The sequence below is a fragment of the Peromyscus eremicus genome, unplaced genomic scaffold (genome assembly GCF_949786415.1).
Source record: "Peromyscus eremicus unplaced genomic scaffold, PerEre_H2_v1 PerEre#2#unplaced_2916, whole genome shotgun sequence".
NCBI lineage: Eukaryota > Metazoa > Chordata > Mammalia > Rodentia > Cricetidae > Peromyscus > Peromyscus eremicus.
This window is the reverse complement of record NW_026737150.1, coordinates 1-12,695: the sequence shown is the minus strand read 5'-3', so window position 1 is coordinate 12,695 and position 12,695 is coordinate 1. Positions and strand designations below refer to the sequence as shown.

At 42.6% G+C, this 12,695-nt stretch overlaps 1 protein-coding gene across 1 annotated transcript; it reads right to left on the bottom strand.

Annotated features, from left to right (window-relative positions):
• Positions 1–1,385: 1,385 nt before the first annotated feature.
• On the bottom strand, positions 1,386–10,609 carry Usp38 (ubiquitin specific peptidase 38; the record flags this gene model as incomplete). The annotated part of the gene is made up of 3 exons (XM_059253167.1): positions 1,386–4,273; positions 7,744–9,106; positions 10,468–10,609. Coding segments are annotated over 3 exons (1,667 nt in total), but the record flags the coding sequence as incomplete, so codon positions are not given.
• Positions 10,610–12,695: the final 2,086 nt, after the last annotated feature.

Here is a 12,695-nt window from a genome sequence, read left to right as displayed (position 1 = left end):
ATTAAAGGTGTGCGACTCTACACTGGGCTTCCAAGTGGTTTTAACAAGAGTGTAATGTGGAAAACAAAGCAGCAAAACCAACAAGCAAACCCCTCAAAAGCTCCTGATAATCCAGCAAGTGAACCAAACGCTTCATCCCTTCCAACCACGGGAGAGGGTGGAGGTGTTTTATGTGTGTGTGTGTGTGTGTGTGTGTGTGTGTGTGTGTGTGTGTGTGTGTTGGTGTGTAGCACACAAGAGGAAAACAACTGTAGACTCTGACACTGACAAGAGCTGGCAGTGCACTTGGCTGACTCTTAGATTCTATTTTTAATGTTAAATCCACACAGGTTATGTAACACTGGGCTAAAGGTTTTACATAACGACTGTTGAGTTTATAGAAATGTTAATTCTCATTCCTTTGAAAGTTACTTCTATAGGAATTTACCTTTGCCTGGGAAAGCTGCAGTTTAACAAGCTATTTTTAAAAAGCACTGTTTACTTTGAATCCAAAACAACAAAAAAACCTCCAAACTCTTTTATTTGGAGGTTCATTCATTTCCAAAAAAAGGACTCTACAAAAATTAACTTAGCAAAAGGAGAAAAGCCCAACAGTGGTGAAGCAGTAGAGAGTTTGGCAAATTTGCTCAGTATGTGACCAGCTTGTTGTTTCATGTAGAATGTCTTAATTCTGACTTCCTTGGTACTGCACTTAAACCTCAGTTACAGGATATCATCTGAGATTTAGTCTTGCTCTTCCAGATGATGCCACTCAAGCTTTAGTAACAGCCAACACTTCTTGGGTATTTTAAAATAAAACATAAATTTTACCTTTTCCACCTCAGGAAGTTTCAGAAATCCAAACTCAATAGAAACAAAATACTATAAACAGTGAAATAAAGTACAGCCTTTTTTATTTTTATTTTTTATTTTTCCTAAAGACAGGATCGTCTTTGTCCCAGGCTGGCCTTGATCCTCTTGCCTCTGCTGAGATTAAAGATGTAGGTTACTAAGGCTGGTTTATAGGTGGGTGCTCGAAATAAAACCCAGGGATTTTCAAATGCCAGGCAAGCACTCTGCCAGCTGAACTGCCCCTAGCCCTACCATATAGAATTCTTAAGATGCTACATACAAGTGTATGGTATCATTGCCTTTGAAACACTCCCTTAAAAAGTGCTCTAGAGCTTATGTAGAGTATTTATAGAGTAAACTATGTAATGTACATACCTTGAGCAAACAAATGTCGAAGTGACTTCCCGTAACCGGACAAACTCTACCAACTTTTTTCCTTACAGTGTGATGGGCATGGAATAAGCTTCCAATTTTCATTTATAGAGGGACAGGATTAAAGGGGTAGTACGTGAAAAGAACTACTTTTGTAGATAACACCATTATAAAAGAATAAATGAGCAAAGAAAATCATATATTTTTATTTCTAGCATGTACATGTATGTGGGTGGGTATGCTTGTGCTATGGCACTTGTGTGGAGGTCAGAAGTGAGCTAGCAGAAATTGGTTCTTTCCACCATGTGGATCCTGAAGATTGAAGTCAGGTCCTCAGGATCGGCAGCAAGCACCTTTATACACTGACGGCTATTATAGATTTAAGACTAACTTTTTCTCTTCCCAGATGTGATGTAATGGACTGCTTAGAACAGTCAGAAGGATCTCAGGACCTCTAAGACACAATGAGGGACTCTTGTCTCTCCATCAAAGGACTCTAGCGGCATCTTAAGGTACAGACAGGTTCTGGCTATTCAAATGGAAGATGATGCTTGGAAAATGAGCCAACTGGCTATTAAGTGTCAGGAGTCAGAGTTGCACATGCACCCACTACGGACATATTCAATGGGCTTGCAAGACCATGCCCTACATGCATTTTCTTCTTGCATAGTTCTTTGTGGAAGAATATGCCAACCTTTACAACGTATCAACAGATATCTTTCAGAAGCACAGACTTACACATCTGGCTTTAAGTGTTGGTTTACAGAGAAGCCTAATACAGTACTCTTCAGCAGCGATGGGCAGTTAGTTGCATTTGAGCTGTCTTGCACTGACCTGAACAGAAATAACAATGGTCCTCTGGTCAGTCTTTTAGCATGAGATCCCAACCACATTTACAAAGAGCATGGAAAGGACATGGAGTACAGGAGACAGAGAGGCCTGGTGTGAGTGTATAAATGAGGCAGCAGTAACAGATGGGTGAGGGGCAGGGCAGTTCAGGGTGCCACCTTATTAAGTTCAGCCGAATGGGCTTCTCACTTTGCAAACACATGAAATCCAGCAAACCATTAGTGTGTGCCATTTCTCATCTTAAAAGAAAGCCCTCAACTTTGGTATTGGTTATCCAACTAAAACTTGCATAATCCTAGTATTATTACTAGAATTTAGACTTTCTCATTTACAATTATGTTTTGACACACATAAAATCCTTGAAATATTTGGTAGTCATAGGTAAAACTGGGGGCTTACTACTGCCTTTGTGGAAGTTCCAGAAGCACATTCACCCAGTTTTAAAAAATCCAATTTCAGCAAATGCTCAGACTGACAGAATCTGTTAGAAGTTACCATTCAGCCTGTGGCTGACTGAACACGGGCTGACTCAGGAGATCACTCTCAGGACTAGAGGAAGCCAGTGCTAACCATCTGCTTTCAGTCCTCTGGTGACTGGAAATAGGTTGGGATTGGGGCAGCAGGATGAAGATGAGGAGTCGTTTTTAATCACTGCCACAAAAGCTTGGGAAAAAGATACACCTCAAGTCACCAAAGGCCATTATTTCCTTAAAGTGTTTTCAGAATAAATATGTGACCAATCTTCAGAACAATATATGGTCATGGATATGTTAAAACAGCCAGGAAGAACAGTATTTGGGACAAGGCTTGAGTACTGTATAATCAAGACCCAGGAGGACTGACATGTTTCCAGTTTCCTGGCCAAAAGAAAAACAAAAAGAACTCCCCCCTCCACCCAAACAAGAAACACCCCAGAACCAAAAAAGGATAGTAGGGATGGTGGGGTGAGGCATTTTGAGTACTTTATAAAGCAGAAACTGTGGAAGACATGTATCTCAAACAAAGAAAAAAAATCCCAAATATACAACTCTAAAAATGTTATCAATGTTTAATGTTTTGAGGATTAAGTAACAAATCAATTGAAGATTTTTTACTTAAACTAGCTCCATTTCCTCAGACGTTTTCTAAGAGTTAGAAATTTATCATCACACTTACTGCTTTAGAACCATCAGCTTTTACCTCTGAAAAAATCTAATACCTTTAAAAAATTATAACTTAAATGTTAGCACAAAGTTTATTTCCTAACATTTTGCTTTAGAAAACTTCCTTCAGCCAAAGATACCTATTTTTGAATTACAGTACTGCAAGGCACATACAGGACTCGTCTCCTCTGAAACACACAGGAGATACACTCCCTAAAACAGGATTTTACAGTCCGTGGACAAGGGGAACGACTACAAAGTTAGGTTAAAAACACTGCCCTTACAGGGTCGTGCACCTTCTGTGAATTCACTCACCACGTGTGTGTAAATAATCCTTTCAAAGACACCGTTCCCGAACCTCAGAGCGACACCGAGGACAGCGGAAGCAGAGGCCCAAGTCTGGCAGCTGAGGTTTAAACTGTCATCGCCTCCAGAGACCTGAATTTCATAACGGGGCAATTCTACCAGAAACAAAGATTGCCATTTTTCTTAAAACAACGTGTGTGTGTGTGTGTGTGTGTGTGTGTGTGTGTTGAACTTCTAGCATCAATTCTTTTATAAAGAATGCTAAATGGATGATTTTTGTTCAGTAAAACTGAAAATACACCATTTAAATCCTTCTACCAAATTTAATGCAGCTTAATTAGGGACCAGGTACACTTTTTTCCTCTCAACATTTTTGGTCAAGCACATCTAACCATAAATGCAAATGGAAATTTAAGAGGTAGATTTTTTTTCCCATGATGCATTTTGTATTTCAAGAATAAAAACCACCACCAAGTGTGTTTTCTTAAAGTATTCGGGTCTAATGAAAAGAAAAATAAAAGTTAGATAGATGTGCTATTGGTCACAGCCTGACATTTAACAGCCACAGTATTGGATGTTTGCAACCAGATGCATTTTCAGTTCTCTCAGGGTCAAAATACGAGTCTGCCGACGGTATTAAATCCTCCTCCGCCCCCTCCGCCAGTCGGCCCACAGCTTCCCGGTGGATCATTGTCGTCAAATCCATTGGGCCGAAAGGAACATGAAGCAGATGCAGCCTGTAAGGCCCGGGCTCGAGCATTCAATTCTTGTTCCTAAAATTAAAAGTAATGTCTATGCAATTAAAAAGCTAAATACAATGGATGAGTACAGCACATATACAAATCTTCTAAAACCATCTTAGTCATTACCAAGAATCCTTCATTTGAAAATATTAACATGAAAATATTAACATAGTGGCGCACGCCTTTACTCCCAGCACTCGAGAGGCAGAGGCAGGTGGATATCTGAGTTTGAGGCCAGCCTGGGCTACAGGGCGAGTTCCAGGACAGCCAGGGATACACAGAGAAACCCTGTCTTAAAAAACCAAGAATGAATGAGATAAAATAAAAACGGACATTTATCTCTGCTAAGTAGTTATCACTTAAGCACACAAATGAAGTACACACCCCCCTTTGGAGGAAACAAGGCAGAGAGGGTCAATTCCTCATAACTGTAGAGTGACAGCCCCCGAAAGTCACTGCCACTATGTCACTTAACGACAGAGGCAGGGGAACGCCTGCAAACTCTCTAACACAGTTAAGAATGGAATTCTGGCCGGGCGGTGGTGGCGCACGCCTTTAATCCCAGCACTTGGGAGGCAGAGCCAGGCGGATCTCTGTGAGTTCGAGGCCAGCCTGGGCTACCAAGTGAGTTCCAGGAAAGGCGCAAAGCTACACAGAGAAATCCTGTCTCAAAAAAACCAAAAAAAAAAAAAAAAAAAAAAAAAGAATGGAATTCTGTAACAGCTATCCTCCATTTTGGAAGTGTGTGAGTACAACAGGTCAGAAACCACTACTAATGCCTGAATTGTCCCTACTGCTTCCTTAGATTAACGAGTCAGGCAGATCTCAAGGAACACTCATAGCAAAATGAAGCTAGCTTTTTACAGGAGCACTTATAACTCTCTCCCACTAGTTTATCAGAATGTTTATCAGGGAATCAGAGATACTTGTCTATGTGCTAAGTACATGTTAGGTGCTTAATAAATACTAATACTCTTAGAACATTATTAGCTACTGGGAACGTGAGATGGCCTGGCGACTGGAGTATCTCTGGAACCCACTTGATAAAGTGCTGACTTCCACAAACTGTTTCTCACTTCCACATGTGAACAACACACATGTTTACACATACACTCTTTCAAAAAAAAAAAAAAAGGAAAATATTTAGAAGAGGTCATTACCCAGTTTTACAAAGAGCACCTGTGAACAGATAATGGCAGATTCATGTGGAAGGGTGTAAGACTGGACACCGAGAGACCAGTGAAAAGAATGGCTGCTCACACTCAAATCCCACGGAGCCAGAGAGATTGGGTAAGCCAGAAGAACCGTGGATCTGGACGGCATTCTAAGTGGGAGCAGCTGTGGCTAGAAGACATGCTTGCCAGTCCAAGCCTGGAAACCATTTTCTCATCTGATAAACCTCTTATAACACTATCAGTCTGTTTCCTTCAGAAGGGGGAGCTATGGTGGGCCGTGCGACAGCCCTCAGCTCTTCCTTCCATCTCTCCAACCTTTGAACACTGTGGTGATTGACAGTGTTAAGCGGACGAGGCCAGGAAGAGAGCGATGGATACAACCTATTTCCTTTACCTGGATACTAAGCCCTGAGAGTGGGTATTTATTAATGCTAATCGGGCCAGTTCTAAAATTCTAATTATTTTGTAAAGTTAAATTAATTTTGCAGCACCCTAGAACATTGCCACACCCCTTTAAAATGTATCATATATCATCCTTTGGATATTTTATAATTCAGTAAATTTGAAAGCCTCTGAAAAAATTTTCCCATAAAAATCAGTATTAATGGTTCATTTCTGTTCTAATATTTTACGGGTTCTGTGACCTTAAAACACAGAACTTGAAAGTTACTATTGAAGCTCATAAAATTACTTCAACTAGCCACTTCTTATTCCTGTAATTTCATCTATAAATTACTGCTGATCCTTCCTTGTCTGTTTGTGGGACAGGGTTTCCTTATGTGGCACATGTCAGTCTCCAACTTGCAATCCCCCTGCCTCCAGTTCCTCAGTGCTAAGCTTGCAGGCATACACGCACCACCACCACCCCTAGCTCCTGCTGGCTCTTGTGGACACAAAGTTGGAAAATCTGACAAACACTTGAGGACTCTGATTAACATTAAAGGAAATAGTTTCTTGAAAAACAATATATTCATAGATAAATTTACCTCATGTGGAACTTCTGGTCCACAGCTTTTACTCAGTAACTGTTCTACCACCCCTTGGCTCTGTGGCAGATCCTTAAAGAACAAACATCCTTCACATGTTCATTTTAGTTCTTCCTCTGATTCATCTGAATGTCAATGTTTTCCTTAAAATACTATAAAAAAGACCCTGCAGGAATCAGCATCAGATTTAGCTGTGGATGGTGTGTGGGACGGTGTGTGGATGGTGTGTGAAATGGTGTGTGGATGGTGTGTGGACGGTGTGTGGGATGGTGTGTGGGATGGTGTGTGGATGGTGTGTGGGACGGTGTGTGGACGGTGTGTGGGATGGTGTGTGGGATGGTGTGTGGGATGGTGTGTGGGATGGTGTGTGGGATGGTGTGTGGGACGGTGTGTGGACGGTGTGTGTGACGTGTGTGGATGGTGTGTGGGACGTGTGTGGATGGTGTGTGGGATGGTGTGTGGGACGGTGTGTGGGACGTGTGTAGATGGTGTGTGGATGGTGTGTGGGATGGTGTGTGGGATGGTGTGTGGATGGTGTGTGGGATGATGTGTGGATGGTGTGTGGATGGTGTGTGGGACGGTGTGTGGACAGTGTGTGGGACGGTGTGTGGACAGTGTGTGGGACGGTGTGTGGGATGGTGTGTGGACTGTGTGTGGGACGGTGTGTGGATGGTGTGTGCGATGGTGTGTGGATGGTGTGTGGGACAGTGTGTGGATGGTGTGTGTGGGACGGAGTGTGGATGGTGTGGGGACGGTGTGTGGGAGGTGTGTGGACGGTGTGTGGGACGGAGTGTGGATGGTGTGTGGACGGTGTGTGGACGGTGTGTGTGACGGTGTGTGGATGGCGTGTGACTCAGAGTGGCTGTTATGTAGGCCTGGGGTCAGTTCAACAGACCACAGAGAGGGAGAAGGAGAGAGCTGGTTCTACAAAGTTGTCCTCCGACTTCCACAAGCGCACCACTCCCCACAATAAATAAAATGGAAGAAGAGTTAGCAGCGGCTTTCCCTGTGAGTGGAACTGAGAGAAGCAGGGAAAGCAGGACATTGACATTCCACTAACTTCCTGTTTCTGTATGGCACGATTGTACAATCTTTTCTAATTAAAATGACATCTTTTGCAGCTATAAACACTGAGGCAGAGTTGTGTAGTTAAAAACAAAGTCTTCTATATTGCATATAATTGGCACCTTTCACACTACATTTACAGCGAGTTGAAATATATAAATCCAGACTTAAGCTTCAGTATCCCTGGAAAATGTGCCCAGTGTAAAATGAGAGCACAGATTAGCTTCCTACTATTCACCACTGTCCGGAAGTGACCCCTGGGTCTGCAACTCACCTGTAAGTACAGTTTGTTGTCCTTGGTTATGGCGTCCATCAGCTCCTTCTGTAGTGGCGGGTCTCCATTGACCCAGACACCACTGGCTGGACTGTCACTGTGCAGGCCATTAGCACTGCCCTGTCTTTTGTACAACAGCACGTAAGCGGTGTCTTTTGGAAACCTACTTGTGATTTTCTGGACCGACTGAAATGAAGTAAATGTCACCCTGCTGTCATTAAATAAAAACCACTCTTGTGACATTTCCTTATTTTCCAAGTCCTGTTCAATGACTGCACTGGGGCTTTCTCCCCCTAGTAAACAACTCTGGGAGGGTGCTAATGCCAGATGTCCAGACTGGGGGCACATCTGGTATGAAGACTCTGTACCTGTGATGTTTCTGGCATACGAATAGTAGTGTCCACTTTCAGAGGACACCCCAGAGTGCACGACAACAGAACTTAACAGGTAGGGCACTAATGTGGGACAGAAAGCTTCTTCTGCTGCAGAAGGCTTTAGTTTTTTAGCTAGGTTCTCATTAATATCAGCGAAGTCAACATCTACAGACCAACTTTCTGACAAGGAAGAAAAGGAAGCAGTTCTTTTAACTGGCAACTCCAAAACCAGTGGCAGCGACACATTGTCTAAAATTTTTCTTCTCACATGGTACTTCTGGTCATACGAGAACCTCAGGAGCGTAAGGATAAGGTACTCGGGCTCCTCCGTGATTTGCATAGTTTTCTCAGCGTTTTGGAGAGAGGCACAGTTTTCACAATAGTACTGGTTGTCCCCAGTCAGAATCTCTGGAGCCAAAAAATAATTTAGTAAGTCAGTAACTGAAGGTGTGGCTTCACCTCCTGGGTTCTGAGGTCCATCTTTACTGACGAGGATCTTCGCAGATTCACTAGGGACAGAAGTGCTTTCTGCACAGTGAAACTCAACAGGAGGACTGGCTAACATTCTCTGATTCACAATGGAGTCACAGACGAAAGCAGCTGTTGTGGGATTATAAACTACTGGCTCTTCCTCGGGGTCAGCCACGCTGGTTTGCATTAGGCTATCATCTTGCACACTGGGTAACGAAGCTGGGTCTTGAAAAGACAAGTCTTCCACAGAAGGGGTAGGACAAAAGGCCAGGGAGAGGTCTGTGAAGGCCTCCACCTTCTGTGAGGTGCTCCTGCAGTTCAGGCAGCAGATGTGAGTGCGTAGCTTCCCTCCAAACATCTTCTCTATCAGCGTCTTCTCACTGTCACTTGTGCCAGGAGACTTTGTCACTGCAGCTGCCTTACTGGCCACTTCTTGCAAGGACGTGTCAGCGCAGCCCAGACCTTCGGCAGGCTCATGTGAGGACTGAACTCGCAAGATCTTTTCTTCTTCATGGAGTCTGCAGGAGGGCACATCATCCCACGTTATTTACATTTTGAGATCTTGGTGGCTTAGAGAAACATTAATTTAATCAAGTAAAAAGCTGAATTTAAAGTCATTTTCTCCTCTTTTAACCAAGGGTATGAAGGTTAGTCTGGGAAAGCCCTAGAGGACTGTGACTTCTCTACACTGTCGCTTCACTTCCTCTGTGCTGCTGGTCTACAGCTCACGTCACACTGTAGCCAACCACACACGCTGCTGCTGCTACGCTGTCTTACACACATCTCCATGTGCTTGAGATCTTGGCAGCCTAGCACCAAGAAAGCACTGACTGTACTCAAAGACCCTCATAATTATAAATTGGCTCTTCAAAGATTTTGGTCTCAGGGCCTTTTTATATTCATTAAACAACAACAACAAAACAAATCCTTTGAAACCAGAGTCCCCAGCCGGCGCTGTTCCGGAAGGTCATGGAACATTTAGGAGGTGTAGCCTTGCTGGAGTCCATTGCTGAGGGAGGCTCACGTCTTTCTAGCCTGGCCTCACCTCCTGCTCTCTCTGCCTCCCCTCTGCAGGGCTGGCCTCACACTCCTGCTGCCAGGCCTCCTTTGCCCTGATAAACTGTCTGCTCCCTGCAACTGTGAGCCCAAACCTCCTTTTCCTTCTTGTTGATTTTGGCCATGGAATTTTATCAAGCAACAGAAAAGTCACTGACTTACTTTACTATATAAAACAGAATAAAATATATAAAACAATATATTAAAAAATGAATCCATCACATATTAATATGTAACATTTTAAAATGAATGGCACTGCTTCACCCACTGTAAGTATTCTAAGCATCTGCCTTCATAGAAGACAGCTGGATATTGGCACCTGGACTGCATCCTTTCCTTTCTTACCGATATCTGCTTTTTTTCCCCCCGAGACAGGGTTTCTACTGTGTAGCTTTTGGCTCTCCTAGAACTTGCTCTGTAGACCAGGCTGCTCTCGAACTCACAGAGATCCGCCTGCCTCTGCCTCTCAAGTGCTAGGACTAAAGGCATTCACCACCACTGCCCGGCCCTGATATCTGCTTTTGAAATATGTGAAGAAAAGCTGAGCTCCCACAGATATGTAGTTTAAAAAGGGAGGACTCAACAGATTTTTCTGGGGTCTCTTTATGAATCTTCTACTATGTTTGATAACAGGTACTTTAAAGTGAAAACATCCAAAACAAAAACCAAACTAGAAACAAAGAAAACTTTAAAAACATGCAGTAACACAAGGGTATTTTGAAGATCAATTCTGAAAATGTTCTCTAAGGCTAAAATCAGTGTTAAGTGGAGCTAAAGTACTAAGAGAAGACGCAGTTGAGGTGAAGTTTAAAACACTCTGTACCTGTCCAGCAGAAACCTGAGGTACTCAGAGCAGTCCTGTTGTGATCTCGGAGTAAACCACGGAGGTCTGGAAGCCTCAAAAAATACCCGAGGTGCGTACGCTTCCCTCTTGATAGCAGAAAGGAAAATGCAAGAAAGTGATTCTTACAGCACACCAGTAACTGAACCTGTAACATGACGCCTAATAAAGATTTCTTAAAATCCCACTGTACTACATTTCTAGGGAAACGTGCCAGGCCTGCGTGTAACTCAGAGGCAGAGAAAACCTTATGTTAAGCAACCTTTAGTCACAAATGAACTCTGCAGAAAACTGATGCCCAGAAAAGGGACCTGCTTAGATCACACAGCCAAGTGGACAGCAGGGTGATTACATCAGGTCTCAGATGTCTCTAACTCTTTGCATACTGTCCCTGGTATTTATCCCTCTATGACACGTATGTATTTGAGTCCCTTACTGTGTGTGTAATTGTGTATGTGTCTGAGTCCCTAATGAGTATGTGTGTGTAGCCATAGAGCAACAGGAACCACCCACATCTACTTGGCAGAAAATTTCTGTCTGTCGTAAGTCATACACATGTGGAACGGGAGCATTCTGGTTAGGACCTTGATAATCTCTCTCCTCTCTCTCTCTTAGAAGTACAAAGACAGCTAAAATGGACTCTGGAATCATCAGGCTCAAATCCTAGATGTTTTTTACAAAAAGGAACTGCACAGACATATGAAAAGACCCTGATTACAATCTGGAATTCTCTCAATATTTTAAATACTGTGGCAAGAAAACTGTATATTAGGGTTGTTTTATGTTATTGTGAAGGGAGAAAGATCAGCATCCCAGCTGGGTGCCAACTTCAAGTTAAGTTCATTTTTCCATTGCACCCTAAATAAACTATTGACCAGACTTTTGTGGCTTCTCACTTCAAACTGGATACATATTTTAATCAGCAGACAGATTACAGATCCTCCTGCTTCTGCCTCCTGGGTGCTGGGATGAAAGGCGTACATCACCACCACCACTTTTCTCTTTTTCTTGAGGGCACTGATTTAATAAATAAGTGAAGCAGATACGTCTGCATACATACACATACTTGTTTATGTATAAAGGAAAAACAGACTAACGATTAAATTACTAAATGACTAGAAAACAATAGGAGGGGGGAGAGGGTTTTGTTTTTGGTTATGGTCCAATACTGTTTTGAAGTCTGTCTGATCCTCCTGCCCCATCTCCTGAATACTGAGATTATACCTGGCTGGAAGGCAGTTTTCACTTCCCTGGGTCCTGATGTCAATTTGTTAACTATTTCTCCCAGATGAAAACATCTGAGTGTATTACCAATTCTAAAGCCATGATTGCCACCTCTCAATCCTGTTCTTATTTTTTTTCCATTTAAAAAAATTATATTTGGGGGCTGGAGAGATGGCTCAGAGGTTAAGAGCACTGGCTGCTCTTCTAGAGGTCCTTAGTTCAATTGCCAGCACCCACATGGTGGCTCACAACCCTCTGTAATGAGATCTGGCACCCTCTTCTGTATACATAATAAATAAATAAATCTTTAAAAAAATATATTTTATCTGTATTCCCAGCACTTGGGAAGCAGAGGCAGGAGGATCAGGAATTCAAACCCAGTCTTGGCTACATAGTTTGAGGCCAGCCTGTGTCACATGAGATCCTGTCCAAAAAAGCAAATTATCCTTGAGATATTCCTCAGCTTATACATGGGAAACAAGGCATTCCTATAACTCAATTCTATCAACTATTATTCCTTTCTTAACTACGACCCTTTCCTGACAATAGGTCATCATAATAATCATACTGTGAGGCCATTAGAATGAACCAGAAAACAACAGCTCATGTTACATGAGTGACATACACAACTCCTGTGTATGGCCAAGCCTTAGCTAGAAGTTCCTTGGAAGCAGGATCACCCTTTGAGTCTCGCATAGACTACATACAAATAAACCTCTCAATATGTCTGTTCAATGAATCTACTTCATGACCTTTAGCCACTGCCTCAAGTTGACTTCCCTGAATTAATTTGTGGATATAAAAGGTCACCACAAAGTTTTTAATTCATGAACTTAAGAGATGAACAATAATTTATAAAGACCTGCAATTACAATGAAAGGTACATAAAAGAAAACAGAGAAAAGCTGGACGTGGTGGCTGGTGCATACCTTTAGTCCCAGTACTTGGGAGGTAGAGGCAGGCAGGATGTACATGAGTTCAAGGTC